The sequence below is a fragment of the Trichoderma ghanense genome (genome assembly GCF_004382785.1).
Source record: "Trichoderma ghanense strain CCMA-1212 chromosome Unknown scaffold_2, whole genome shotgun sequence".
Lineage (NCBI taxonomy): Eukaryota > Fungi > Ascomycota > Sordariomycetes > Hypocreales > Hypocreaceae > Trichoderma > Trichoderma ghanense.
The window spans coordinates 592,961-619,440 of NW_027395665.1; the positions used below are offsets into that span (position 1 = coordinate 592,961).

At 55.4% G+C, this 26,480-nt stretch overlaps 9 protein-coding genes across 9 annotated transcripts; 4 read left to right on the forward strand and 5 right to left on the reverse strand.

The window, feature by feature from the left end:
- Positions 1-452: 452 nt before the first annotated feature.
- CCMA1212_002586 (Agglutinin-like protein) lies at positions 453-2,720 on the forward strand (the record flags this gene model as incomplete). Its single annotated transcript, XM_073699966.1, has 2 exons — positions 453-548; positions 606-2,720. 2 exons carry the CDS (start codon positions 453-455, stop codon positions 2,718-2,720), a joined length of 2,211 nt encoding a protein of 736 aa, XP_073561373.1.
- A 953-nt stretch (positions 2,721-3,673) lies between these two features.
- On the reverse strand, positions 3,674-6,683 carry CCMA1212_002587 (uncharacterized protein; the record flags this gene model as incomplete). Its single annotated transcript, XM_073699967.1, has 4 exons — positions 3,674-5,003; positions 5,065-5,806; positions 5,872-6,382; positions 6,510-6,683. 4 exons carry the CDS (start codon positions 6,681-6,683, stop codon positions 3,674-3,676), a joined length of 2,757 nt encoding a protein of 918 aa, XP_073561372.1.
- On the forward strand, positions 6,552-7,013 carry CCMA1212_002588 (uncharacterized protein; the record flags this gene model as incomplete). Its single annotated transcript, XM_073699968.1, has 1 exon — positions 6,552-7,013. One exon carries the CDS (start codon positions 6,552-6,554, stop codon positions 7,011-7,013), a length of 462 nt encoding a protein of 153 aa, XP_073561377.1.
- A 2,759-nt stretch (positions 7,014-9,772) lies between these two features.
- CCMA1212_002589 (uncharacterized protein) lies at positions 9,773-12,148 on the forward strand (the record flags this gene model as incomplete). Its single annotated transcript, XM_073699969.1, has 6 exons — positions 9,773-9,842; positions 9,914-9,933; positions 10,068-10,168; positions 10,221-10,445; positions 10,505-11,113; positions 11,170-12,148. The coding sequence occupies 6 exons, from the start codon at positions 9,773-9,775 to the stop codon at positions 12,146-12,148; spliced, it is 2,004 nt and encodes a 667-aa protein (XP_073561376.1).
- A 772-nt stretch (positions 12,149-12,920) lies between these two features.
- On the reverse strand, positions 12,921-13,112 carry CCMA1212_002590 (uncharacterized protein; the record flags this gene model as incomplete). Its single annotated transcript, XM_073699970.1, has 1 exon — positions 12,921-13,112. The coding sequence occupies one exon, from the start codon at positions 13,110-13,112 to the stop codon at positions 12,921-12,923; it is 192 nt and encodes a 63-aa protein (XP_073560966.1).
- A 25-nt stretch (positions 13,113-13,137) lies between these two features.
- CCMA1212_002591 (Chromatin structure-remodeling complex subunit sfh1) lies at positions 13,138-14,997 on the reverse strand (the record flags this gene model as incomplete). Its single annotated transcript, XM_073699971.1, has 2 exons — positions 13,138-13,233; positions 13,300-14,997. 2 exons carry the CDS (start codon positions 14,995-14,997, stop codon positions 13,138-13,140), a joined length of 1,794 nt encoding a protein of 597 aa, XP_073560967.1.
- Positions 14,998-15,721: 724 nt separating this feature from the next.
- CCMA1212_002592 (uncharacterized protein) lies at positions 15,722-16,348 on the reverse strand (the record flags this gene model as incomplete). Its single annotated transcript, XM_073699972.1, has 3 exons — positions 15,722-15,743; positions 15,799-15,907; positions 15,967-16,348. The coding sequence occupies 3 exons, from the start codon at positions 16,346-16,348 to the stop codon at positions 15,722-15,724; spliced, it is 513 nt and encodes a 170-aa protein (XP_073560968.1).
- A 919-nt stretch (positions 16,349-17,267) lies between these two features.
- CCMA1212_002593 (uncharacterized protein) lies at positions 17,268-17,855 on the forward strand (the record flags this gene model as incomplete). Its single annotated transcript, XM_073699973.1, has 1 exon — positions 17,268-17,855. The coding sequence occupies one exon, from the start codon at positions 17,268-17,270 to the stop codon at positions 17,853-17,855; it is 588 nt and encodes a 195-aa protein (XP_073560969.1).
- Positions 17,856-18,207: 352 nt separating this feature from the next.
- CCMA1212_002594 (U3 small nucleolar RNA-associated protein 20) lies at positions 18,208-26,181 on the reverse strand (the record flags this gene model as incomplete). The annotated part of the gene is made up of 2 exons (XM_073699974.1): positions 18,208-24,748; positions 24,803-26,181. The coding sequence occupies 2 exons, from the start codon at positions 26,179-26,181 to the stop codon at positions 18,208-18,210; spliced, it is 7,920 nt and encodes a 2,639-aa protein (XP_073560970.1).
- Between the last annotated feature and the right edge of the window lie 299 nt (positions 26,182-26,480).

Below are 26,480 nucleotides of genomic sequence, written 5' to 3' on the forward strand. Positions count from 1 at the left end.
AGCTATTGTTGGCTTCCTCTGCCCAGGGGTTCGTCCTGAATCGATCCGTTGAGCTCCCCCACGGCCCCAACTCAGCCTCACTGCTTCCAGGCGGTCAATTTCTTGCTCTCAGGTGAAGTGAGGTGAGTCTTACACGCGCACGCCACGCAATGGTCTAACTAGTCTAGTACCTATGAGTATCCCCTCGACCAGGGGGATTGCAGCAGCTCCATCTGCATAGTACTAGGACTAAACGCCATATCTTCTCTGCATCTCCATAAAGAGCCCCCAGCGAAGGACCGGAGCTCATTTCTCTTCTCCGTTGTCACATCTGGCGTCAGTCGTTGGGCGATCCAGCCATTCTCTCGCTCCCCCTTTGTCCTGGTCTAGCCTTTTGGCTGCCTTCCATCGTTTGGGCATAACCAAAGGCTGCACTCGTTTCGTCCGTTGTGTTGAAAGAGCCCAACCCCAAGATGCGTCTGCTTACGTCCGTCTCAATTGGCGCTTTGGCGGGCGCAGTCCATTGCGCAGCCAAGCCAGACGTCCGAAGAGTTTACAACAGAGATGTGGTTGGTAGTTCACGCCTCATATTGTGTTTACAATAGACTGATATCGGATTTCTTTAGGTTGAAAACGGCGAGCTTGTGCCGACGCCGACTCACGCCCTCGAGCTGAGACATGCCGCGGTCACGACGATTGTTGAAGCTCCCACTTTCAAAGTCACTCTCTGCCCGGAGCCAACTGGATCTTATGCTGCCTTGACAACAGAGCCAGATCTCACCTATGGGTGCAAGCCTGGCTTTGTCTGCAATCCCCCAAAGCCAGATGGATGCAATTTCTGGCCGGGGCTTCCTCCTCAGGACTTTCAGTGCCAGCCCGAGTTCTGTGAACCAGCCTGTCCTTTGAACCTCGTGAAGTGGGAAGAGGGCAAGACGGGCTACTACCCGCCGCAAAATGGCTACTTCAATCTGAACCCGGAGATGTTCGGTCTGTCGTATGACATCTTCGAGTACAGCGTTGTCCGGAAAGCATCAGAGGGGCGCACCTCTACTTATACAACCGGCAACTGGGAGTCACAGTCCACCTTGACGGACGGACCTCTACAAACGTACTTGCCTGGATATAAGAGGCGCGCCTACAGCCCGAACAAGCAGCAGGTTCGCCGAAAGACGCACAGCCTTGCCAAGCGCGCCCCCCTGCCGGCCAAATGCTTTGACTCGTGCGAAACAGCAGTCCTGATTGCCCAGAAGGACGGCAAGATCCCAGAGCTTTGCGAGGACGGATCTGACTTCCTGAACGCATTCAATCAGTGCATTGACTGCGTTGCAACGGCCGAAGGAATCCCGAAAGAGGCAGTAGAGGCTGCACTGGATCCTCCTTTCTCCCAGTTCCTCTTCTTCTGCGACGGACAAACGTCGCCCACACAGACGACGACTACGGTCCCCGAGTCTATTGTGACGACGACGCCCACCCTTGGGACCACCACGCAGGTCTCTGCAAGCCCGACAACTTTCATCGAGACGACCACCTCAAGTCCCGTGGAGTCGACGACGAAGCAGTCTACTACCGCGCCTCCTCCTCCTCCCACCACCACCGCCGGCTCTACCACCAGCCCGAGCTCCACCACCAGCCCCAGCTCATCTTCGAGCAGCAGCTCTTCTACAATCTCGTCTCAAGAGTCTACCTCTACGCCCCCGACGACGTCGTCAACCCTGCCACCACCGCCAACGTCGACTTCGACAACCGGTGCCTCGTCTCAGCCGCCTTCGTCTACCGCGGCTTCCTCGACACCGCCGTCCTCTACCACCCCTTCAAGCTCAGCTTCGCAGCCGCCCTCTGGCACTGAGTCGTTGTCCGTCAGCAGCACTTCTGAGTCAGTCTCAGGGTCTGGCTCTTCTCTACCAGGTACGACACCCACTAGTGTGAATAGTGAAACGGGGTCTGTGTCCGCATCTGTGTCCGCGTCCGAATCCGCGTCAGGTTCTGCGTCGGGGTCCGCGTCTGTATCTGCATCGGCGTCGGCGTCAGCGTCGTCGTCGCCGTCGGCCTCCAACGGCGCAACCACCACCGGTCCATCCTCCTCAGCTACCACGGGGGAGACTGGAGCCGTACCCCCTCCGACAGGTACTAATTCCCCAACCGGTACCAGCTCTTCCGCTGGCGCTGGCTCCCCATCCGGTACCGATTCCCCTACCGGTGCTGGTTCTTCCACTGGCACCGGTTCCCCTTCCGGTACCGTGTCTCCCTCCGGTACCGGTTTCTCAACGGGAACTTCTGTTGGAACTGGTACCTCTGTCGAGACGGGCACCGGCTCCTCGGCCGAAGCGACTTCTGAGACAGATGCTGGTGCCCCAGCCGGCACTGGCTCATCGGGAGCTGCTGTGACAGGCACTGCTATCCAAACAGGCGCTAATGTCTCATCAACAGGCTTCAGCTCTCCCGGGCAGTTGGAGAGAGCAAGCTCAACCAGCCCTGGATTCCCTGGCGGCGCTGGCGGTGCTGAGCCGACCGGCACGAGCGGCAACGGCGGCCAAGGCGGCAACAATGGCGACACTGGTCCCACTGGAGCGCCCCCGAATGGCGGCGGCAACAATGGCGGCCAGGGCGGCAACGGCGGAGCAACGGGAACTGGTCCTATCACTTCGCCGACCAGCGGCATACCTGTTTCCAACGATCTCTCTCGACCGAGCGAGAACTTTGGTCTCCTTGTTGCCGCCATTCTGGGTCTGTGGGTTCTCTGATCGAGATCACTCGCCTTTGATCCCTTCAATTATTTCCTCTTTCATTCTTTTATTTACGGACTATCATGACCATATATGATTGGGTCACTTCATGAACTCTCCTTTACACACGTTTATACCCCCTTTTATGTTTGTTATGCTATCTCCTAATCTTCTTTCACCAGAATGGCATTGGAATGAAGGCATGGGATGAGGGAAAGATCTCATCGGGATAATGTATAATCTAGGGGGTGAAATGCTCTACGTGGCAATCATCTCCTGGCATTATCACATTCGTTTAAGCAAACGGTTTTGGTTAGCATAGGCTTTTATTCACTGGAAGGGATGGTTGCATACGAAATCATGAAACTTCTTGAGGGATTACAATGGAAGATTCCCTGGTCACTCTTTTACCTGAGCTATTTGCCGTCGATATGAGATTTGTGAGATGGTGAGAAAGTGAGCGCAGCACTATGGAGACAGGAAAAGTAGAGTATTGGAGCTTTTTCTTTCGCTGTTAATCCTCAATGATGTAGCAAACTGAGATGGATCGAGGGAATCAACGAAAGAAGCATCATGTATAGAGGCCAGATTCATAATAGCTTGGGAGGTTCGAGATGATGGCTAAGAAAGGATTATACCCAATTCTTCAGGTTAAAAGACTAGGTTGCCGACAGTAGAAGCTGTGGAGAAGTAATGTTTATCCTATCCTATCCCCCTCATCTTATGGCTAAGTGGCTACCCCTTGGATATCTGAAAAGAAGTCAACAGTTGGAAATTTCAGCATACATTTGGTGAGGATGAAACGCAGTACTCCATTGCCATAAATCCGTCTAAATTCGTATCCAAAAATGGTTCCCATGATAAATGGCAGTGATGGTGATGTAAAACAATAATAAGGAAGGTCAAAAACACAAAAGGGGCAAGCCAAGATAGAGAGGAAATATGTGGATGGGTGGATGCTGTCCTACAACTTAATACCACCCCCTGCCATTCATCTGGTTGTCCTGCAGGTACGCATCCATGGCACTAACGCCGTCCTTCTCCAAATCCTCCATGAGCTCCATCTGCTGCGACTGAGACAGGCTGCCCTGTCTAGCGGGCGAATAGCCAAACTGCATGCCGCCGGCTTCGAGCTGCGCGGTGATGTTGTGAAGGCCCAGGCCGGGGCCCGGCGGGCCTCCGAACCCGCTCATGCCGGCCATGGCCTCGTTGAAGTAGCCGCTGCTGGACGTGACAAAGTTATACGGCGACATGAACTGAGATGGAGGGGAGAACCAGTCAGATACGGACGTGGGTGCTGGTGGCAGCGGTCGTTGGTGGTGGACAGGCTGTGTCATTCGGGCGGCTGCGTACGTTGGCTGTGGCTGTGGCTGCGTAACCTGTGGTGCAATGATGGGCTTTTGAGGTGGTGACATGTTGCTTTGAGCCGAAAGGGGCGACGGATGGATTGGTGTAACGCTCGACGTTTGCTTCATCGCCATTGCCGACGGAGATAGGGTTGGTCGAGGTGTGGGCATATGGGATTGGATAAACGATTCAGGTTGTGACTGCAAGTGATGGGGTATGTGGTCCGGTAGAGGAACTCCGTGAGCAGAGGGGTCCTCCTGACCGGTCTCTCCCATGTGAGTGACATCAGGGGGGAAGTAGGAGAATCGTCGGTTGCCATTGTCCGTGGCCGGGTTACAGAAGATGGAGTTTGAACGGAAGGTGGGCTGGGGAGGAGGGTAGTTGGGGTCGAAGGCGTAATTATTCATGGACTCGGGGGATGAGTCGAAGACGTATCCAAAGGTCGGGGGGTTGAGGTATGTGAGAGGCCGGGGCGTGGTGGCGTTTGACTGAGCGTAGCCTTCGGGTGAGGACTGAGATTCGGCTGTCCCCGGCGGGCTGCCAAAGGAGAATGGTTCCTTTTCGAGTTTCACCTGTACGTCGTAGCTCTGCATGCAAGCTTTAGCAAAGATGGTGTACAGCTGTGACGTGGCTGCGGTCCCGGGCCAACGCTCCGCACATCGGTCCAGAGACTCCAATGCTGTATTCACGAGCTCCTCGACCTCTTCGCGGGGGTGATTGCGCCGGACTTCGGGATATGATATCGTCCATAGAAGTGTGCTGAGAGCCAAGTTCAATGTCAGGAGGAACACCCAGGATATATCCACAGTGTCGCTCCCTATCTGCTTCGACGACAGATCAATCGTGGCGGCAGATGACTCGTAGCAAATCTGGGCTGCACGAGCCGACGGCTGTGGGATTTGAGGGGAAGGCCTGTATAGTAAAGCTCTCATTTGGTGATAGAAACCAGTGATCCTGTTGTTCAAAGTCAGTGTCCAGCTCCTAACATGGAATGCATAGATAATGGTCTCCTTACCAAGACTTGGCCCAAACAGGCTCTTGTGGTGCCGCGTCCAACCAGTCCCTCAGCGTCTTTTCCATATTCTGGAACCAAGGATGGTCATCGTTTCTGGGCTCCGGTCTCTTGCGTTCGTAAAGAGTCCTCTTGATTTCCGCCTGAGGGTTTGTCATCTTGTAAAAGTGAATGGTAGCAACCTTGCGAGGGTTGGGCGGGCCAGGCACAATGCCCTGTGGCGTAATGTTCGCATCGTCGACTACGGAAAAGAACTCAACGTTCAGACGGTCGCTGTTAACGGCAAATGCACTGGGACGGCCCATGTAGTAGGAAAGCCCAAACTCCATGGTCGTAATGATCCACACAAGCCTCCGGCGCATGTCGATGATTTGAGGATCCAGATTGTAGCCCGACGTGATGGTCTTCTCATCCGTCAACCCCTCTTGCTGACATATCCTGGTGGCAAGTCCGATAACATAGTACACGGGCGTTCGCGTCGGTGTAAGCAGCGAGTATTGGCCGATGAGGATGAGGCACTGCAACGTCTTGAGGTCCTTGGGACGGATGACTTCTTCAACATATTTCATGGCTGCCATGTAGTAACCGTCGGCCAAACCGGCATATTGCGTGTCCAGTTTCTGCAAGCTAACGGCGATGACCATGCGGATAACGAAGTTTCTGTAGACATCCGTATCGCCGTTGTAGACAGCATCAACGTCTGCTTGGAAGACCTTTTCGTGAAGCACGGGCCAGTGAACTTGAGCTAGAAGCCATGAGTATTACTGGACATAAACATGCGGCGGAGAGGGGAAGACGCTTCAGGTATACCTTTCTTGAAATAAATCTCCACCAGCCTATCGGCCACTGGCCGCGTAGGAAGTCCCTCGGCTGGGCATTCGCTGACCATCGGGTAACTCTTCCTGTTGCTTCCCGCTGCAGTCATTTGGATAGACTGCATGCGAGCCTGGCTCCTGGCTCGAACCTCGGGGATGAGGTCGGATATCTTGTTGGTATCAGTGAAGCGCTTAGCCTCGGCCATGAGTAGCCGTGTCATGGCGATGCCGCTCGTCGGCCCTAGATATCGCGGTGTCTCGTCATTGCCTTTGAGACGGATCATCCCCCCTGGACGGACCAGTTCTTCGCTTGTTGGAGGATGATCACCATCCTCATCGGTATACTGGCCCAGCTCAGCCTCGAGGGCTCGAACTTTGTCCTGCAATGTGATGACATAGCGGCGATTGATCTTGCGGCCCTTGGCGGCGTCGAGGTATTCGCATACGGATCCCGATCTCTCGCAGGGGAGGCAGCGAGGCAGCGTAGGGTCGCATCTCGTTTTCCGCTGCCGGATGATACCATTAGCCTTTGCTCCGACATTCTCGCTACCATTGTACAGGTCACGGCACGCGGAGCACAGATAGAGCAAGCCGAGCTTCGTGTGAGGGGTGGGGGTTGTCGTTATATCATACCTGGCGACAGCGACAGCATGCAGTCAGCGTGTGGGCAACACGATGACTCGAGGTGTCGCCGTCGAAGTAATCATCGGGGCTCTGGACCAGGTTCCGCGGCGGCTGAGCGTAGACGTGGTTCGGACGGGGAGCAACGGTGCCCAGACCTTGCCGGAAAATGTGAGCGGCATCCATGGAACACGATCGCCCCGGCACCGAGCAGCCAGCTTCCTCGCAGTCTTATCAGCGATGGATCGGCGGCTACTACAGCTCCTGGGAACGGCCAGTACCCCTAGAGCTCGGCACTATGAACGTCTGGTCGTTGCGACGTTGGACCGACTGCAGACAGCGCCGGAACGGAGCCAGCCCGGGACCCTGTTGGCAAAGGGACGGACCGCCGACGAAGACGAAAAATCAAAGACACGATATCAACCAATTGGCAGCGGCGCGGGCTTCATGGCCAGGGTAACGAGAGGGCGACGATCGAGGCGGCTCCTAGGACGAAGGCAGTATGAGCATGGCTGAATAAGAACAAGACCACGGTAAGAACTAAGGTAGAGCCAGTTCCGCCGCCACGTCTGTCCTCGATCGCGGGGCAGCGGAAGAGCAGAGCAAGGCCGGGGTTGTGCTGTAGGTAAAATCTCATCTCACCTGGTATAGAGGGAGAGGCCCCAAGTCGGTAATCAAGCAGGTCCCTAATCGACGACTGTCTCAGCGGTTCTGAGGCTTGCGCAGGAACACGATGCGAAGATCTGAAACACTGACGGTCAAGAGCTGGAAACGTGAAGCTTGCGACAGGAAGGAGCGAAGCGAGTTTGGCGGGCATGCGCTAGTACTGTTACAGCAAAGTATCACCACGTTGGTTTGTACGGAATACAGATACAGAGACGTTTAGGCTTTTCGTGGGTGGATGATTGACGGTTGACTAATCAGTTTTTGCAAACCCCGAGGCGCGAACAAAGGGATTTGGCCTGATTTCCTAAGGCCAGGTACGAACTAGGTACATTCAAGCGTTTCGTACCATGTGCTGTGGGTTGGGCGTTTTTGTACCCATGCACGTGAGCCAAGCCAGCTCCTGCCGTGCCGGCGGTACAAGTAGAGCTCCTTCCCACGCGACGGATAACGCTGAGTCGGGATGAGGAAAGTGGGGTGTGGGCTGTTCCTAGGTACCTACTGTAGTATGTACTGTACAAGAACCACGAAGTAGCTCTAGGACCCTGAACCCCCAGCTCTTTCTCAGCAATTTCAGCACGTGACGTTCAATCTCTGTGTCCTTCACCATTGTTGAGCCTGAATTTAGTGGCTCGATCTCGTCCACCTCACTTGACTTGATGTACTGTACGTGCTTGTACTGACTGATTCCCCGTGCAAAGGTAATCGAATTCCTTCAAGCAAACGCTAGCGCGAGCTCAGCCAGAAAAGCGGGTCCCGAGCTGTGCTGAAGCAGAAAGTGGGGGCTTACGCACCAAGGGTCCTGATTGGCCCACCGTTCTCGGTCCAGCGTAGCCGCAAGTCGGCCTGCGTACAGCGCTAACTGCCCAGGCGCTACCACGGCTGACGTTGTTCTCGCTGCTCTGTGTCGCTGCAGATAGCGAGTGACCTTTGCTTCTCTACATCCCGTACCTACTGTACCTCCCATCAACAGGTTTCCAGCCGCAACAGAAGGACCTGAACCGCCTGCAGCGTATTACGACCTTCCTCTGCATGCCAATGTACATATTATAGGTACTAGTAGGTACTCTGTCATCTCTCCTTGCGTCTTTGGATGAGTTGGTCTCTCTGCTAGGAGGTTTCAGGTGTCACAAGCTGCTTGATGTATGTACGGGCATGCAGCACTTGGTGCTTTGCAGGCACCAACCCGCGTGTCGTTTTTGCGGTGTGATAGTGACTGCAGGCACAGACAGTCCGATGGATGGCTCGGACAGTCCATCAACCGAATGGGAAAATTGGGGGCCACGGGGAAGCCGGTTCATGGACGACGTTTTGCAGCAGCCCGGCTCATAAGTCGCCGGAGCTTTAGAAAAGGGATCAGTACTGTATGTAATCCACCCATACCTGGTCTGGATGAACCACAGTACCATCAACAATGATTACCATAATGGGTATGTGGCCAATCACGGACTACCTACGTACAGTGATTAATTCATGTCCGTACGGGATAAAAAGCCGGTTGATCCTGCAGCTGCCTTTGAAGTAGTTGTACCTAATCCCTTGCCCAAGGTATCTCGAAATGACAGGCTCGTCCTTGGACGGCTACCTAGTCGATAGTCGTGTCAAAAGAAGAGACGGTATCTGATACTAGGAGGTCTCAATGGAGCGGTAGTAGGTTGTACCATGTGTCGTGTCAGCTGTGTAAATTGCATGCAGTGATCGGAAATGATGCTGCAACACTGGTGCTAGGTCTGTATGCAGTCATGCAGGAGTCTCAAACAAGGCTGTTGACAATGCCACAAAACAACGTTGAAGAAGAATGGAAACGCTGTATAGAGCCCGATTGTAACTCCCTATAACCAAGGCGGATTGCGGAGCTTGCTCAAACTACTCGTACTTGCAACAGGCCATAGGGATCGTGTACTTGCTAGTCCTCGTCGTTATCAAACACCTACCTAGTACCTAATAGTGCGGGATTCAGAGCGGGAGCAGTGCCTCCAACTCGGTAGACGTCGAGCGCATCAGAAAGCACCTGCATGATACATATCTACTGCCACCCAAGCTTCATGTAACCGCCAACCAGGATTTATCAGCACCCAAGGTCCCGTCCACTTGGATTCGTACCTCTGTCATAAGTAAGCGTCTCGCCTACAGCTTGAAAGTATATGCTATTCAGTCAAGGGAAGGCAAGGGGTCGTGATTGAGTGACATCAGCATCAATCAGCCTCGACTACCTACCTAGCCGTCAAGTGCCGTTAGGTAAGGTAAGTATGTACAGGAATAAGGCGTCCACTAGCCCGCTACTAATCCACAGCAGCTGTCCGGCGCTGAGAGCCCGATAGTGGCACCTCCAGCCCACTAAGCGACCCGACGCTAGGCCGCCATCCATCCCACCTCGCTCAGTCCAGTCCACATGGCAATTGAATCCAATGCCCGTCTCCATCGATTCAAGACTCGCGGAACCCCTTCAGCCTTCCTTCGCCGTCGTATCGCCTCGCCTGTGCCACGCGCCTCGTGCGAGCAGTGACCGGATCCCCGATATCCCGCCTCTCGCCCCCCGTTTTCCCTCCCGCTGCGCAGCTTCGTCTTCCTCTCTGGACGCTCGCGGGCTGCCAGACAAACTCACCCTCGCAATGCCCCGCAGTAGCTTCTCTCACACTCCCCTCCTGAGAGTGTCGAGGCCCGTCTCAGCCTGCTCAAGATGTGAGTGACGATCCCGCGATGGCTGACGAACGGAGTCGCCGGCAGAGCTGACGCTTCTTTGTGCCGCCCAGGTCGAGCTGCCAAAGTCAAGGTGAGTGGCCATGGCCATGCGATGGCGCTCTTCCCAGCCTCTGTCCTCCAGCGCAAGTCGGCGCAAAGACGGCGCACCTTGTCGGCACCTTGTCCTTGTTTTTGCCTCTTGACCTCTAACATGACCCGAATCAGTGCGATGGCAAGCTGCCTGCTTGCACGGCCTGTGAAAAGGCTGGCCGTGAGAATGCCTGCTCTGCGGCAAATGACCAGTTTGCGCGAGGCAAGGAGCGGAGGTAGGGCCCATCACTGCCTATCCCGTGTCCCATCCGCTGACCAAAAGCCCAGCTATGTCGCCGCTCTGGAGCTACGCATCGAGAAGCTGGAAAGACGCATATCGTACGCCAAGTCCCGGAAGGCTTCCGTGGCCAACCATGAGTCCGACTCGCTGTCCACAGCCCACGTTGACAGGCGAGACTCCCTCGCCTCGATCCGGGCCGCGATCCACCGGAAAGCCGCCAGGACCCGTGAGAACTCAGACGTCAACTCTCTGATATCTGATTTCGGCTTCTTGTATGGAGAGATGCTTCCCACCCTAGGGCCCGTGATATCTGACGAACGCTGCTTGATAGATCAGTCAATGCCACGACTCGAGACTTTGAGCCGTCCTTCATCAACATGACCTTTGCACGCCTGGTCCTGGCCGCAGCGTCCAAAGATCCCATCCCAGGCATGCCCGACTCTCCGTTGCCACACAAGTCGTACGCAACGGACATCTTCCACCACTTCATGAAGAACATGTATCCGCTCTTCCCGTGCTTTTCAGAAACGGCGGCACTAAACGTCCTCAATGACATCTACCATCAGCAGAGCGAGCGAGTCATCAGCGCATCCGACCATTGGCTCCTCTACATGATCCTCGCCATCGGCTCGACTATGCAGAGCCAACATGTCAACGACGACTACTACAGCCTCGGCGTCAGCTTCGTCTCAAGAGCGTTGGATTATGCCGACATTGCCCTGGCTCCTGGGTACGCCACCCAGATCCAGTCGCTGCTCCTCCTGACCCAGTATGCCATACTGGATCCCAACCACTTCGACAGCTGGCTCCTCATCGGGTTCACGGCACGTGCAGTTATCGACCTCGGATTTCATCAGGACCCTCCAATGTCTACAGTCGTGGATCGTGCTGCCTTGGATATGCGCAGGAAGATCTTTTACTGCACATATGCGCTTGACCGGTTGGTTGTCGTATTCATCGTTCCGCCCCTTTCCTTCTTCTAACGCCATTCAACAGATCCATCAGCATGGTTCATGCTCGGACCTTTTCATTCACCGACGATGCCATCCATGTTGCGTTCCCCAATCCAGCCAATTTCGACCGCAAAGGCAAAGACGCCGAATCTCTTCCCATCTCGGGTCCGCAGTCCGTCGACCCCGGGCTGCTACTGTTCCAGCTCAGGCGAGCGCAGTCATACTGGTACCAAGAGCTATACCAGTCATATGCGACTCCTCTACAAGACCCCTCGTCGTTCGTGTGGCAGATGTGTCTCGATATGCGAGAATGGGGCGAATCCCTGCCCAGCTCTCTGGCCCCTGGGATACGACAAATGTTTGAGCAAGAGCTGAGATACAGCTATGTATACTGCATTGCGCCGTCCGCGAGAGCTCCCGAAATTACCAACTACCACCGTACTCTCATCTTCGAGCACTCTCTGGCGTACCTCCTCACGATGCAAGACATTGCCCAATCCGGGCTCAACGGCGCCTACTACACATACCACGACGCCCTGAAAGTGTACTTTATGGCCAACCAGTTCCTCGCCGTGCTGAGGGACTCGGAGGACATGCTGCTCTCCGGTGCACACATACCAAAACCAATGTCCCGACCCGGCGCTCCACAAGCGCCTCCGATCCCGCCGCCTTCCTTTCGAAACGGAAGACCCGGCGAGGACAACATCAGCCGGAGTATCCGCTGCCTCGAGAGCGTTCCCCAGACCCTGGACGTATACGGCCGCCGATGGGAGGACTCCATCATGCTGAAGCAGAGCTTCGAGCAGCTCTCGGCAGACACCATGGAGCGCCTCAAGGAGCGCAGGAAGATTCAGAGCATGAAGGTCGAGCAGCAGCCCGCCTACCCTGGCAGCTCCCCCGTGGCCCCCTCGCCCCGGGTCCCGGCCACCGCCACCTCGCGCAGCCCGCAGCAGCCGCGGGAGATTCGCTGGGTCGGGGTTGACGTCTCGCAGATGATGCAGGGCCGCGGTCATCTGCAGTAGGGAGGCAGTGAGGACCGCGTCATACTCTATATATATATATATGTATATATATATATCTTCTCTTTATACGCTTACGGTGCTTGTTGGGGCAATGACGGACGTGGACAAGGCATCGAGACCATCAAATTATACCTCTGTATCATTATACCCGAAAAGATCTTAATTGCAACACATGTATATCACAGGCTTTTTGGCTCCTTTTGTACGAGAAGCAGCCTGATCTCGCGTCAAGCATAGGCGTGACTCAAATCCTTTTTATTCTACCTCTATCAAAGGGGTATTAGTTTTATCACTTTCTCAGAGTAGAGGACACTAAGACAGTCAATTGTACCTAGAAATGCGCCCTCCCTCCTCCGAAAAAAAGCATTAAAGTACATGCAGATGAAACGAAAGCACCCCAAAGGTTAGGAAACCTCCTTTCCATATTCTCCTTTTTTTTCCATCGTCCCGCACCTGTTGTATCCATGACGCCCAAAGATTATCTTCTTGAAAGAATTAAAACATCTGGCAGAGTACCGTATCTTAAAGAGAGAACTAAAAAAGGGGGGTAGAAAGGGATCAAGGGCAGAATTAGAATTACTATGATTCTTCAAGAGCCGTATCCTCTGCCCTCCTATGCTCCCAAGAATCTTTCCTTGCCGTTTCATCGCACTCAGGGCTTAAGCCTGTCCTCGAAGGCTCGCGTCCCAGGCATTCCTCGCACGCAACTTGGCCTTCCTTCCGTTACCCCGCAACCTATCGAATCGACGTCTCGAAGTTGGAGATGCTTCAATTAGTGGGCTTCCAGGCGACGTCGTGCGAGGCTCCATTGGCTCGTTCCACCAGTGCTGTCGTCGGGGGCGCCGAGGAGTAACAGCGCGAGGCTCAGAGACGCGAGATGCCTGTTCTTGTGGTGGATTCGGAGGCGGAGGTAGCCCTGGGTCTTGATCTCTCCTCTCTCTCCTTCCTTCTCCTTTCCCTTCATCGTGACGGGGCTCATAAGGGGGTTCCTAGACCGCTCGAATGTCCTGCAGGTGCAGATTTTTGGTCTGGCGAGGCAGCCTGCGGTCTCTTTCGTAAAAGTAACCGCAGTTGGCGCACAGAGACTGGAGAAGGAGGTCAGTTTAGGTATACTCACCACCACACAAATTCGAATACTGGAAATGACTCACCTTGGGGCCGGCAGGGCCGTCTCGGACTGCCCAGACGCTCGTCCCCCACGTACGGCAGTGTGAGCATCGCCAGGTCATCCTCTCCATGTCCGTCAGGGCCCCTACTCCTCCTCCGTATCCACCAACATCTGGCGTCATTCGCCCCAGGGGAGTTCCGCCGCGAGCAAGGGGACTGAGGCTGCGGAACCGCCGCTTCTTCTTGGAACGTTCGCCTCTGCCCATTCGTTCTTCCTCGGCTTCGACAGCCGTGCCCGCACCGAAAGGGGTGCCTCCCATCATGCCTGTAGTCGAGCTGAATCGCGCAGTCTCGCGCCGCAGCCGACGAATCTGCCGCTCGCGGTCGCCCTCCCGCTTTTCCATCTCTTCCTTGCTAAGGAACTCGACCTTGGGCTCCCACTCATCAGCCAGGTGGTCGGGGTCGTACCTCCAGCCAGCCTCTTGGCCATGTGCGGCGTCGTTTGGCAGCTCTTGCTGTGCTCCGCCCCAGCCTCCCACAAGGCCTCCAGCCTCGCAGGCTTCCTTCTTGAGGCGAAGGACCGCCTCGTAGATGGCATGTGTCATTGCCGGCACCCACTCGCCCGCCAATCCTAGATCGGCACAGGTCGCCTTTGCAAAGGCCTCAGCAGTGCCCGGGGGATGGAGAAGCGACCACTCAAACTTGTCTGTATAGAGCATTGATGAGAGGTTGAGACTCAGGTTGATGATGCATCGATAGGTGTCGTCGGGGTTGTAGTCATCAGAATCAGGCAGGATGGGGGTGGCTTCGGCTGTGACGTCGGGCGCCTGCGATGTCTGCGGCTGGGGTGTCGGTGTTGCCTGGCCGCCCGTCTGTATGGGAGTCTCAGGCCGAGACACGCCCCTCGCAAACGAAGCCGGCGAGTCATCGCGGGACTTGAATATGCCGGGCCTCGGGGTCCCGGCTGCTGTTCCGGAGCCCGCAGCGGCGGCGGTCGCGGCTCCCTGGCTAGGCGGCGGCGGTGCCGCAGCAGATGGCTCAGTATGGAAGAGCGGGTGCAGGGCAACGCCGGCATACTCTTCCAGCTGCGTCCGAATCTGCTTGCTGATCTCGGCGATGACGGCCGGCCGGTTGGGCAGATCCAAATCCTGGGCCAGCGTCTGCGCAAACTGGTCCGTCGTGATGAGCGTCTCGTGCAGGTTCCAGCAGAAGATGTCGCGCAGCTTGTAGGGCACCGTCATCTCCTGCGGCCGGTACTGGGGCAGGGAGATGTCGACGGAGTTGGGGTTCGGGGCCGGGAAGGGCGCCGGCGGGATGAAGGACGGGATGTCCAGGTCGATTCGTATGGGTATCAGCGTCAGCGGCAGATGTGCTTGGGCGGCGTTCTGCTGGTCGCTCCTAACGGACCGGCTCTTGCCCATCCAGTCCCGCCATATGCCCTGGACCTCGACGGGCTCCTTGATCTCCTTGCCCACCTTGTCGGCCAGGTCCTGCCTGCTGACCGAGTCCTCCTTGCGCAGGCTCCGCAGGCCCGTCGGCCGACGCCTGGTGTCGTCGCTATCGTCGTCCAGGTCATCGTAGCCGTCCTCTGCGTAGTTGATGATGGTGGTCCCTCGCTTGGTCGTCCGCGAAACGGGCCCCGTCGGCGCACTGGGAAGGACGGGCGTCAAGAGAGAGTTGTTGTAGGTGCGCAGTCGCGGCGCATACGACGACAGGAACGCCTGGGGCTTTGATCGCTCCATTGCGGATTCTTCTTCCTCTTCTTCTTGTAAGGCGGGAGAGCAGAGGTGCCGACTATCTCATTGCGCAGGGGAGCAGAACGCGGGCGCAAAGCTGGCGAGTCCCCGCGCTGGGTGGGAAGATCGCAGCCGACAAGAAGCAGCCCTGCGAGGATCCCTGGCGTCGAATTGCCGTGGCAGCGGGCGGAGGAAGGCGGATGAGAAACAAGAGGCGGATGGAAGAGGAGCAGATTTAGATCGTGATCGCGGCGAGAAGAGGAGCGGAAGCGGCAGGCAAGGGCAATGAGGCGGCGCAGGTTCGATGTCGCGACTCGTGGGTGTTGAACCGCGTCGTTTGTCTTGCCCCAAAATTTGGCTCTGGCCTGCCTTTGCTTCTTTTCGTCGCCTTTGCCAGAGATCGGAGGAATTCCGCTTATGTAAGGACCGGTGGGGCCCGTGCCTCGTACCCCCAAGGTACCCGAGAGCCAACTGAAGAAGCTACCCTATACCAAACATGGTTTCTTGCCTTTTCCACATCAAAGACGCAATAACAGACATGATACGAAACGGACAACAAATATCGAGCTCAAACCTTGATTAAGAGACTCTCAACTACCTTAGAGCAAGTTTCTGTTACCGACGACCAAATCCCAGTGACGCTTGCAACACCACCGTTGGGCGCAATGATAAAAGGCCTTGGTCTCACCAACCATGCCAACCATCATCAGCCCGCCATCACAAAAGGCACCTAAAACGGCCGCTGTCCAACTCTGTTTGAGCAGTAATCAGTATATGTTCACGAATAAACGCCATCTGATTGCTTACATGTTGCCCTCTGGAAAGAAGCGGCACACGTCGTACACCTTGTACGCCTCCGAGATGCTGTAGGCTCGAGCACAGCCAACCTGCGTCGTCGTCGACCACATACACTGAGCTGTGGGCCATGTCAGCAACCACTCGATGAATAGCGATGATGGAACAATCTTCACTTACCCCAGTGCAGCCAAGGCTCGTGCCCGTCCGCGATAGGCGCTCCATTGTAGAGCGAGGCCTGTGCGAGCCAAGTCTGTGCGGCCTTCTGCAGAGGCGTGTCGTAGGCCGCATCGCATTGAGAAGACTGATACTCAAACAGCGTCTCTCCCTGCTGAGGCCGGTAAGAACCCTGGGCGTGCGAAAAGGGCTGCTGGCCAGCCGCCATGATGTTTGCCCAGTACTGGGCATAAGAGGCCAGGTTGTCGTTCCAGGTGAGAGGCTGGACTCCCTGAGCCGCGCGAGCTTGGTTGATCATGCTGAGGGCAAGGGATCGATCGTCAGCCTGGGCGAGGCAGAGAGTGATGCAGGGAATGGCCCATTGGATGATGCTGAAGAGGTGCATTGTGTCCTGCAACTGTCTTTTTGAGAGTTAGGCGCTCAGAGGAGAAGAGTGGAGAGGTATCGTAGGCTCCCGGTCTGGATAGACTAGAACAAGGAGAGGAGTATTGCTGGAGGGTTTGGGCAGCCTTGAGGAGGAAACGGCAGAGGTGTAGGAGAAGACTGAGAGATCACTTGGACTGGTGGCAGGATGCAGAGAAGAAGAAAGGAAAGAGATATAGAGGGAGGAAACGGCAGAGGTGTAGGAGAAGACTGAGGGATCACATGCTGTTTTCACGATGGACCGAGTGAGAAGGCACGCTTGGCTGGACGTGATTGACGAGGAGATCAGAGGCGGTCAACTGGCCACGGTGGGAAGGCGATGATACAGCATATAGTGAGTCGACTTGCTCCAATACTATACAGAGGCATATATTCTCACGGAAGCCGTAAGTGATGCTCGTCTTTGTAAGTTTCACTCTCTTCCGATTGTTGTCTTATTGCATCGACTCACTGGTGGTATGCAGTCACCGTCTCTCATGGACCTCTCCACGAGCAGATGCAGCAGCTCTCTCACATCTGGTAGCATCAATGAAACTAAGATGGCATTTTTGATATACATAAGCGGAGTACAACAAGCATAGACCCAGTCAACTGAAACATGAATGTCAATAATACACCGGTAGAAGATATCGTGAGGTGTAAGTCGAGGGCCACACCGATTACCCCATTAGGAAATCTACCTTCTCATCGTCCTTCACCGCGCACAGACCACCTGCACTTCCCGAGGCACCGCGGTACGTACCTGTACCTCGCGCAAAACCGCAAAATGACGTCCGCCGCCAAAAAAGTTCCGCCATCATCACCATCACCAAATCTCATTCTCTCTTTTTCCCCAGCTCATCATTCTCTCTCCAACCGCTACCCACGCCTAACCAACGACCATGGCCGCAAAATCAGCCTCTCTACTATCAAACCTCCTCCGCCCAACATCCCTACCAAAATCCGCCCTACGCCCATCCGCCCTCCTCCGCCTCCGACCCTCACCCTCACCAACAACAACCGCACCCGCAACCCTCACCACCATCCGTCCCCATCGCCGTTTCGCCCACGCAATCCCCCGCCCACCCTCCTCATCAAGAAAAATCCCCTCCAAAGAACCCTCCACCGCCGACCCCCCCGCCAGCGAAAGCCACCGCCCCGAACACAAAGGCCCGGCCTTTTACCAGCTCTCCTTCACCTGCCAGCCCTGCGGCCACCGCTCGCACCACAACGTCTCGAAGCAGGCGTACCACCACGGGTCAACCCTTATTACGTGTCCAGGCTGTCGGAACAGACATGTTATAAGCGATCACTTGAACATCTTTGGCGATCGGAAGATTACGGTGGAGGACCTCATGCGGGAGAAGGGACAGCTGGTCAAGAGGGGTTCTTTGGGGGAGGATGGGGATATTGAGTTTTGGCCGGAGGAGGTGGTGGAGGAGGACGTTTTGGCGGATGGGATTGAGAAGAAAGCTGGGGGTTCGTCGTGAAGAGGAGGTGGTATGCGGACGACGGGAAACTGAATCATGTTGGAAGAAGATGTTGTGAGGATGGATATTGTACGACTATGGAAAAACTATATGGACGGCGTCAGGGGTTATTTGCAGGACGCTCTCGAATCTCCGAAAAGCAGCGACGGTGTATAAAGGGGAAATTTTGAAGGCATTATTTTTAATGCTTATACATTCGATTCTAGCAAACAGTGTATGTATCTATATATTGGTTGGCAAAAACAACCACGCAGTTAGTTTTCTGTAAAACGCCATCGAATACGCCCAACATGCCAGTCTTAAGAGAAACACCGCTCGCCATGCGACATATGCCACGCCCCCGTCAATCCCTTCACCACGTCTTGAACGCCTGCCTCATCGACTTCTGCTCCTTGGACCTCGTCTTCTTGCGCTCCCTGTTCTTCTCAAACTTCTTCCTCTTGTCCTTGCTGTACTTCTCCGGCTGCGCCACCGCCTCAATCTTCCTCTTGCTCGACCGCTGCAGTCGGCGCGCCTTGACCTCCTCGCGGATCGCCATCAGCTGCTTGCTGTACTCGGCGGTGCCGAACTTCTTCTGCAGGGAGTCCATCATGATCTGCGCCCGCGTCTTGATTCCCTCGTGCTTCGCCTTGAACACCTCGTCCATGCTGAATGGCGCGGGGATCGAGGGGTCGGTGAGGTTGTGCAGCGGCGTCAAGATGGTGCGCAGAGAAGGCTGGAGGCGGTCGAGCGAAGAGCGGCGGCAGACTGTCTCCAGGACTTCCATGGCCACGACCTTGGGCGCGATGGCGACGGCGGTGGGACGGATCTCCTTGCGCAGGATGTGGGACAGGCGCCAGAACAGGTACTGCAAGTCCTTGGGCTTGGCGGTGGCTTCCTCCTTGTCCTCGGCCTCCAGCTCTTCCGTCTCAGATTCGGCATCGGAAGCATCGGGGGACTCTCCGACGGGGAGACGGGGGCCGAGGAAGATGAGGACTTGCCCCAGCTCCTTTGCCAGGCCCTCATCAACTTCGTGACCGTTCAAGGCGCTAAGTGCGAGGCGGACGAGCTCCTCCACGTTGCGGGCCCGGAGTGTCAGGCCATGAGATCCCTCAACGTCCTCACCTGCCGAGGTGCTGGCGCCTCCCTTGGCAAAATCAGCGAGATACAGACTGATCACTTGGACGGCAGCCAGCTTGACAGAGGTCTCCTTGTGCCCAAGGCAGCGTGGTAGCTTGGCCCACAGCTCTTCTCTGTTGGCAGACAGTGTCCTGTCAGGGAAGACGGTGGTGAAGATGCGTACCGCGCCAATGGACGCGCCGACAAGCCCCCCATCGACGTCACGGACATCCTCAGAGCCCAGGATACCCATGACCTTGTCGAAGATGAGCTTGAAGTCTGTCTTGTTCTTGGCGGCATCCTCGTTGCACTCAAAGTAGTAGCCAAACAGCTGCACGGCAAGCTTGACGACCGCCGCATTCCCGTCTTTACCGAGCCACGACCGGAGCAAGTTCAGGAAAGCAAGCATTCTCTCCTTGTCGGACTTGCGGAAGATCTCCTTGATCAGCGCTTCGGCCGCGAGGCGACACTTCTCGCTGTCGTCGTTGGCGAGGACCAGGAACAGCGGCAGGAAACAAGTTGCCGCAATCTCCTGGATGAAATCGTCGGCCGACTTCATGAGAAGCAGGTGGATCACTTCCATGACGGAGAGACGGCCGCCTTCGCGATCGTACTTGAGGTTGGCCACCACGAAGTTGAGCTGCTTTGTCCAGCGGGACCTCATCTGGGGGTAGTCTCGGATGAACTGGAAGAAGGCGCCTCGCGCCAGATCTCTGGTGTCCTTGTCGTCGTTGGTAATCATGACCGTGCCGACCTGGTCCAGAGTATCGTAGACCGTGGCGGTCTCGATGCGGCGATCGAGCACAGAGCGCAAAAAGTTGAAGGTGATGTGTCGGTACAGCGGCTCGGTGAAGTCGTCCTTCAGCTTGCCCAGCAGCATGTCGATGGCAGCGTCCTTGATCTCTATGTCTCGTCGATCCCTCAGCACGACGGCAAGCATCTTCAAAGCTGCTTGTGCCAACTCAGTCGTGGTCGAAGTCGACATTGAGATGCACCTTGTGGCCTCCTTGAGAGCAATCTTGTAGAGGTTTGCTCCATCATTGGTTCCAAAAGGCACCTTGACGATGACTGCCAGGAGTCGGAATGCCGAGATCTTGACCTCGTCTTCGCCCTCGAGAATGGCATCACCAATGATGGGGATAAACCCAGCAACGTTCTCGGGCGTTCGCAGGCTATCGTACTTCTTCAGCATCGACCTCAGCATCTCGAACGCGAAGCGAGTCAGCTTATACGTATGCTTGCTGGTCTGGCCTCTGTCGCCGCTCTTCTTGGCCCCTCGCTGAACCAGATATCTTCGAGTCTTCCAGTCCAGTTTCGGCTCGGCCTCTGGGTTCCGTGCATTGTACACCTCCTGGATGACCTCGTAACAGAACACCAGAGTGTCTCGGCTCTCGGCAGCCGGGTTCTGCAAGAGTCCCGCGGTGATGCGAGTAAGGAGGGCGTCAATCTTGCGAACAATCTTCAGGTCCACTTTCTGCATCAACATAGCCTGCAATGGCCGCACAAGCTCGATGAGGCGACTGACTGACGCATTCTTGGCAATCAGTTCCATCGAATCTTGACTCTTGCTGCTCTTGACCTCCTTCATCTGGCTAGTGTAGCCCTCAGCATCCTTCTCTTGACCGACGACTCCGAATATGTCGTCCATGATCACGTTGACAATTGCAGAAAGGGAGTGATCGAGGTCGCCGGGTGCGAATTGAGGAACGGTATGGACCAGGATGGAGTGCACAGTGTATGACAGAACGTGCAGCTGGTAGCCTTTAGTGAGGGCGCTTCGAAGCTCCTTCAGAATGAACCCGAAGAAGGTAGGACCTAGAAGCACGGCAATCTTGACAAGAGTATCTCGAGTCATCTCCCTTGCCTCCCATGATTTGCTTCGCAGGATATGGCAGATGTCGGTCAAGACGCCCGCTAATTTCTGGTCCATCTGTGGGCCGGGAAGCAGCTTCAAGAGCTTGATGATGGTGATGGCGACGGGGACACGGTAGCTGACCTCGGATTCGTCCTTTTGGTGCAAGTGCTTGGTAAGTGGTGGGAGGAAGTAGTCGTTGATCTGGGTAGACAGCTCTGCAGCCTTCGGGGCCATCAGACGCAGGCGCCGTACTGCGGAAGAGGAGCTCTCTTCTTGGTCCACCTCCATCGTTTCGGCATCTCGACTCTCAGGCAACGACAGCACCAGCGCATCCGTGAACTTGCCCAAAAGGCGAATGGTGGGTTTCTGCTGCTCCGGCCGTGACTCGATGTAGCCAATGTACCGATGGAACGTTGTGCGGAAGTGGTTCCAGTTGAGAGACATGGCCAGGTTGCTGATTGTACTTGCTGCCTGCGCACCAAGTCCGTGATCATCGCCGCCGTCCGCTCTTCCGAAGATGAAGTGCTCCAGCAAGGGGATGAAGAATTGAGTCAGGTTCTGACTGCCCATCTCCTTGCTCGCATTGGCAGCTTCCAGTGTTCGCAGAGCATCCATCTGCTTTGAGGTTGCTGGACTGAGGATATCAAAGAAGAACGTCGGTTCGGAAGAATCCTCCTGGCGCTCATTCAGGAGACCACTCAGGTCAGCCACCGGTGTCCATTCAGGCATTGTCGTGAGAAGGAAGCCTAGGACGCGCAGGTACTCTCGTCGCACGGTTTCTGACTCTTCTCGAGCACCGCCGTAAATGGACGGCATCAGTATCTGCTTGAGGTAATTGTCAAGGATGGCCTTTGTGTCTTGAGTTTGACAGTCCGACACTTCTTGGATCAGACGTCGAATTCCGTCAGCGGCGTTGGACGACAACACACCAAATTCCTCATCCATGCGGATGAAGAAAATGAGGTTGTGAAGAATCGGCAGCCACTGCTTAGGAGTCCATGCTACATCATGGATGCTCGAGATGGCACTGAATGCGGCAAGCCGCCTGTCATAGTCCGGCTCATCAATGCGGCCCTCCTTGAACTGGTTCAGCTCGTTGCATAGGCCTGCAACAGTCCCGATCTCGGCATCCTGCTTCGAAATGGCCAGTATGACACGGCATAACGAGGCGCGGTTCTCTCGATCCCTGAAGTAGCTGAAAAGGGCCGAGACGGTCCTGTACACCTCTTGGAGCAGCTCCTGGTCCTTTGCAGCGTCGGGTAGCGAAGCAAAGTTCTCGATAACCAAGAGGATCCGGCCCTTGAGCCTGGGATTCACTCGGCGGGCTGGTTGTTGGAGCAAGAAGCTCGAAATTCGAATGACTGCTTGAACATTTTCCAAAGCCTGGAACACGGGAGCTAGCGCCAGGATGGTCTCGATACCAGCTTCCAAGAGTGCGTTACTGATATCGCCAATCCTCAAGACCGTAGTGATATTGTCCAGGATTGCGGTCGCGTTGGGGTCTAGAAGCTCGGCTTTGATGACCTCGTTGAACTCGGATTCGCTAGCAGGAGCCAAGGCCAGCCTGGCCAAACTGCGCAGCATTTCGAGAACGTAGATCTTGACGGACTCCTTCGACTTCTCGAAGGCTATGCAAGCAATAACCTTTGGTAGAACACCATCTGGCAGCACATCCCCGTGAGGAGAGAGGAAGAGGGCGGCCTTCGGAAGATTGGACCACGTCGACAGCAGCTGCAGCATGCCCGACACGCCCTGTGCAGTCTCGGATGGCAGGTTCTCGTGCCTAGGTGCCACCACTTCCTCAAGAATGATGTCTTGATAAGGTTCCCATTGGAAATCCTGTGCATTTTGGAAGAGAGCAATCAAACACTTGAGACCCGTTGTCCTCGTCGACCTGAGTAGTGAATGGGCACTGGCCTTTTCCTCTTCTTCAGGAGCATCGGGATCCGCTTCTGTAGACGTGCCACTCAGCCGCCTGCAAGAGTAGACGAGACAGTAGAGGATTGAGTTGACAAGTATGTCCATATAGGGAGATACGTTGGTGCCAAGTTCCGAGATGAGAGATTGGGCCATGTTCAAGAAACCAAATTGCTTTCGCACTGTAATGATTTCTTGGTCGAAAAGCTTCTTCCGGTTCACCGCCGGCCCAACCACTCGCACATCCTTGAGCTTCCCTACGGCGATGTCGAGGAAGCCTCCGAGATCGTCGATGGACAAGTTCCTGAGAATGGCAAGCCGGGTGGTTTGCTGACCATGACGACCGCCAACCCCGCCCTTTCTGGAGATCGAACGACCATACAGAAGGTGAAGGAGAACCGGCATGAGCTCGGCTCGGTGTTCAGGCTTGATGACAGTGTCTCCCTGGAGGAAGACGGTGATCTCGTTCTTGAAACGAGCTTCGTCGAGAAGGTATTCCAAGTTTTCCTGATAAGTCTTCACGCCATCCTGCTTCCATGCCAAGATAGCCTTCAAAGCAAGCTTCTGAACGTCCAAATCACCATTTGCCAGCAGTTGCAGCAAAACCTCGTACACTCGTTCCTGCTGGAACAAGACCTTCGGGTTGATGAACTGCGCGAACACGGCAACAAGCCCCTTTCTGTCCGCCAATGACCAGAATGCTGCTTGTGATTGAGCGTCGTCTTCACCGTGAGAATCAAGCGCCTCATCCTCTTCCCGAGCCCAGGCAAACAGATGGGGTACAAGCTGGCGGGACCTTCTCTCGGCTATAGAAGGCAGTGCTTTGAAGACCTTCAGCGCCTGGGCCTTGGCATTTACTGAGAACGGCTCGACCAGTCGCTGACTGTCATCAAACTTCTGCAGCATCATATCGTCTGAAGTGTCAGACGCTTCTTGGACACTCTTTGCGGCCGCCTGCAAATAGTTCAGAGTGGTGCATTCAAAGTCCGAGTAGAAGGAGCGAGGAGAACCACTATCGGATTGCGGCGGCGTCCATCGAGGTGATGGCACTTCCAGCCATCGAAACGCGGTGGCAGCAATAGCATCCTCGCCAGATTTACCCTCGGCAACCTGCTTCATAGCTTCTATTGAATCTTCCCAGACCGGGGACAGGTTGACCGTCAGCATACCGAACATGAAGTTTGGTATTCCCTTCTTCAGCCAAGTCGAGTCTGGTAATGAGTCGTATTCTTGCCCAAGCTTGCGAAGATACATGGCGATTGATCGAGTATGGTCCAGCGTCAACGGAGACTGCTCAATCTCAAGCATAATCTCGACACACTGAGACTGTTTCGGCGCATTGGTCATCTTGCTCAAAAGTTCCAAAGACGCCAGCCGAATGTCGTGAGAGGGAGAGGCCAGATTATCGACCAGAGACTGGATCACTGGGTCATCTTCAGGGTTTGGAGTATCGCTGCCAGACCCGTCGTTTTTGTCAACCTCGTGCCCGTTGGGGAATGTTTGCTCGTAGGCCAGGTAGGTCCGGAGGAAACCCACAGATCGTGCAAATCGCGGCACGGCTGCGCGGAGCAGGGGAGCGAGTTTTGGATCAGTGGACCCTGCCGTTTTGCTCATCCCCAAGTAGGCATGGAACCCTTGGCTGACAATGAAATTGACCTCGTCAGAGGCGAGTGAAGATGAGGGTCGAAGGGCGAGCTTGAGTTTCCGCAACAGAAGCTCGGCAATTCGTGCGTTGGTCGACGGATGAACAGAAGTCAACTCGAGAATTCGGAGCAGAGCGGCGTATTTGGGCAGACATCTGTCTCTCCAGGTCTGGGGGTCTTTGTCGTAAGGCCCTCTTTCGGGGAAAGGCGATATCTCCAGGCTCTCGAACTTGGAAACGATCTGATCCTGCCATGCCTGAGGGAGTCTGCAGCAGTCCTTCTCTCCGGCGGACGGAAATCCTCGATTCTCGATAATCTTCGGCAGCAACACGCACAGCATGTCTTCGTTTTGTCCCTGAGACCAATGGGTTGCGATGAACCTGGGCAAGGTTAGCACGCGCCTAAAGCCAATCGGTAAAGGTTATACAACTTACTTCTGAAAGTCATTGCGGAACAGGCTTCCGAATCGACTCGGGCTAAGCTCGCTAAAGTACGAACAGAATGGTATGAACAATCTCATGTATGGCTCTCTCGTCAAGCATTGGAGAAGACGGGTGATTTGAGGAATGAGGGCGTCCATGGGGGCGTGATGGCAGGCGATTGCCACATTAACAACGACCGGGGTCCACAGCAAATCATTCTTCTCGGTGGCCTCCTCGACAGGCCGTGTGGCTGCCGAGAGGAGCTCGACAAGGAGTCGAATGAGACGTGGCCAGTCGCTGATCCGATCTCCTTTTCGGACGCCGGCAAGCACGCCGAGAATTCTGACATATGGCACCATCCACCACTGAGAAGCCTCGTCATGAGGCCTCTTCAGCTCGGCATCGCATCTGTCAAGGATTGCCTCTGCAAATTCCTTGAAGGTGTCTGCACCGCTATGGTGAATCACACTAGTCAAAACGCCACAGACCAAGTCCGTCCACGTCGTGACCTTAGCCAGCGTGCACTCTTCTTTTGGAATCGCGTTCACGAGCTCGATGAAGATGGCGGATCCAGCCGAATGGATGGTGCGATCCGTTCCCTTGATCGCCTCGGCAAACATGGTCATGATGCCATCTTTATACAGCATAAACTGTCTGTCCTCCACCATTTTGCATATATCGTCCCGCACGTACTCCACGAAAGACACAAGGGCCGTCTCGCGGAGAGAAGGAGCCGCCGCTTTCCTGACAAGAAAGCTCATGGCCTCGGCGCCGAACCGCGCGATAAACGGAGGATGTTTGGATTTGCCGAGAAGCGGTGCCATGACGGCGTATGTCGGTCGGAGATCCGGGACTATAAGTTTGGACAAGTACTTGAACAGGAACGCAAGAGCACCGAATGTCCATTCAATGACTTCGACTGGCTGAGGCCGTCCGGCAATGGCCAAGATGAGTTCCAGGCTCTGTGAAAAGTATTTTTCGAATCGGATGCCCAGGTCGTGGGCAAACGCCGTCAACAAGTCGAGCAGCGGTTCCAGCCCTTCTTTGTCCTGCTCCGAGATGTATTTGGCGAACGAAGCCATGATTCGCTCCTCAAAGTGAAGAATCTGCGGCAAGCTGTCGCACAGCGGGAGCACCTCCCTCTTGAACGAGGAGAAGGGCTTTGAGAGATTGAGCTCCCCCCATTTCTGCAGTCCATTCTGGAGATAGGACGTCGTCGAGGCCAGGTCTTCGGTGTCGAGATCATGTCGGCGAACCTTGCGCAGCGGCTGCAGCGAGTTGAACTTTGCGATCTTGGTCGAAAACGACTCCCACCGGTGGTTCTTCTGATGGGGGGTCGAGTTCTTGCTCTTCCGCGCCTTCTCGATGCGTCCGGAGGATCGGGCTGGCATCGTGGCGGCGGCTGGTTGAGGCTGTGGAAAATGTTTTCGGCCGCAGGCTTGCAGCGTCCAAAGTCTGGAGCTGGTTCGTCTTGTTTCCTCTCCACTGTAAAGTTCCCAAATTTTTTTGGTCGGCAGATCCTCGGCCGAACCGATAAGATGCGCAGGGCTCCACTATGCGCATAATTGGCCAATCACGTGTAAGGCGCAATTCCTTATCATCACCGAGCTTTTGACGTCGCGTGTTCGTGCATGTTACATGCACCGAGCTGCCACTTACAACTCCGATCTACATCCAGTCTTCAACCTCA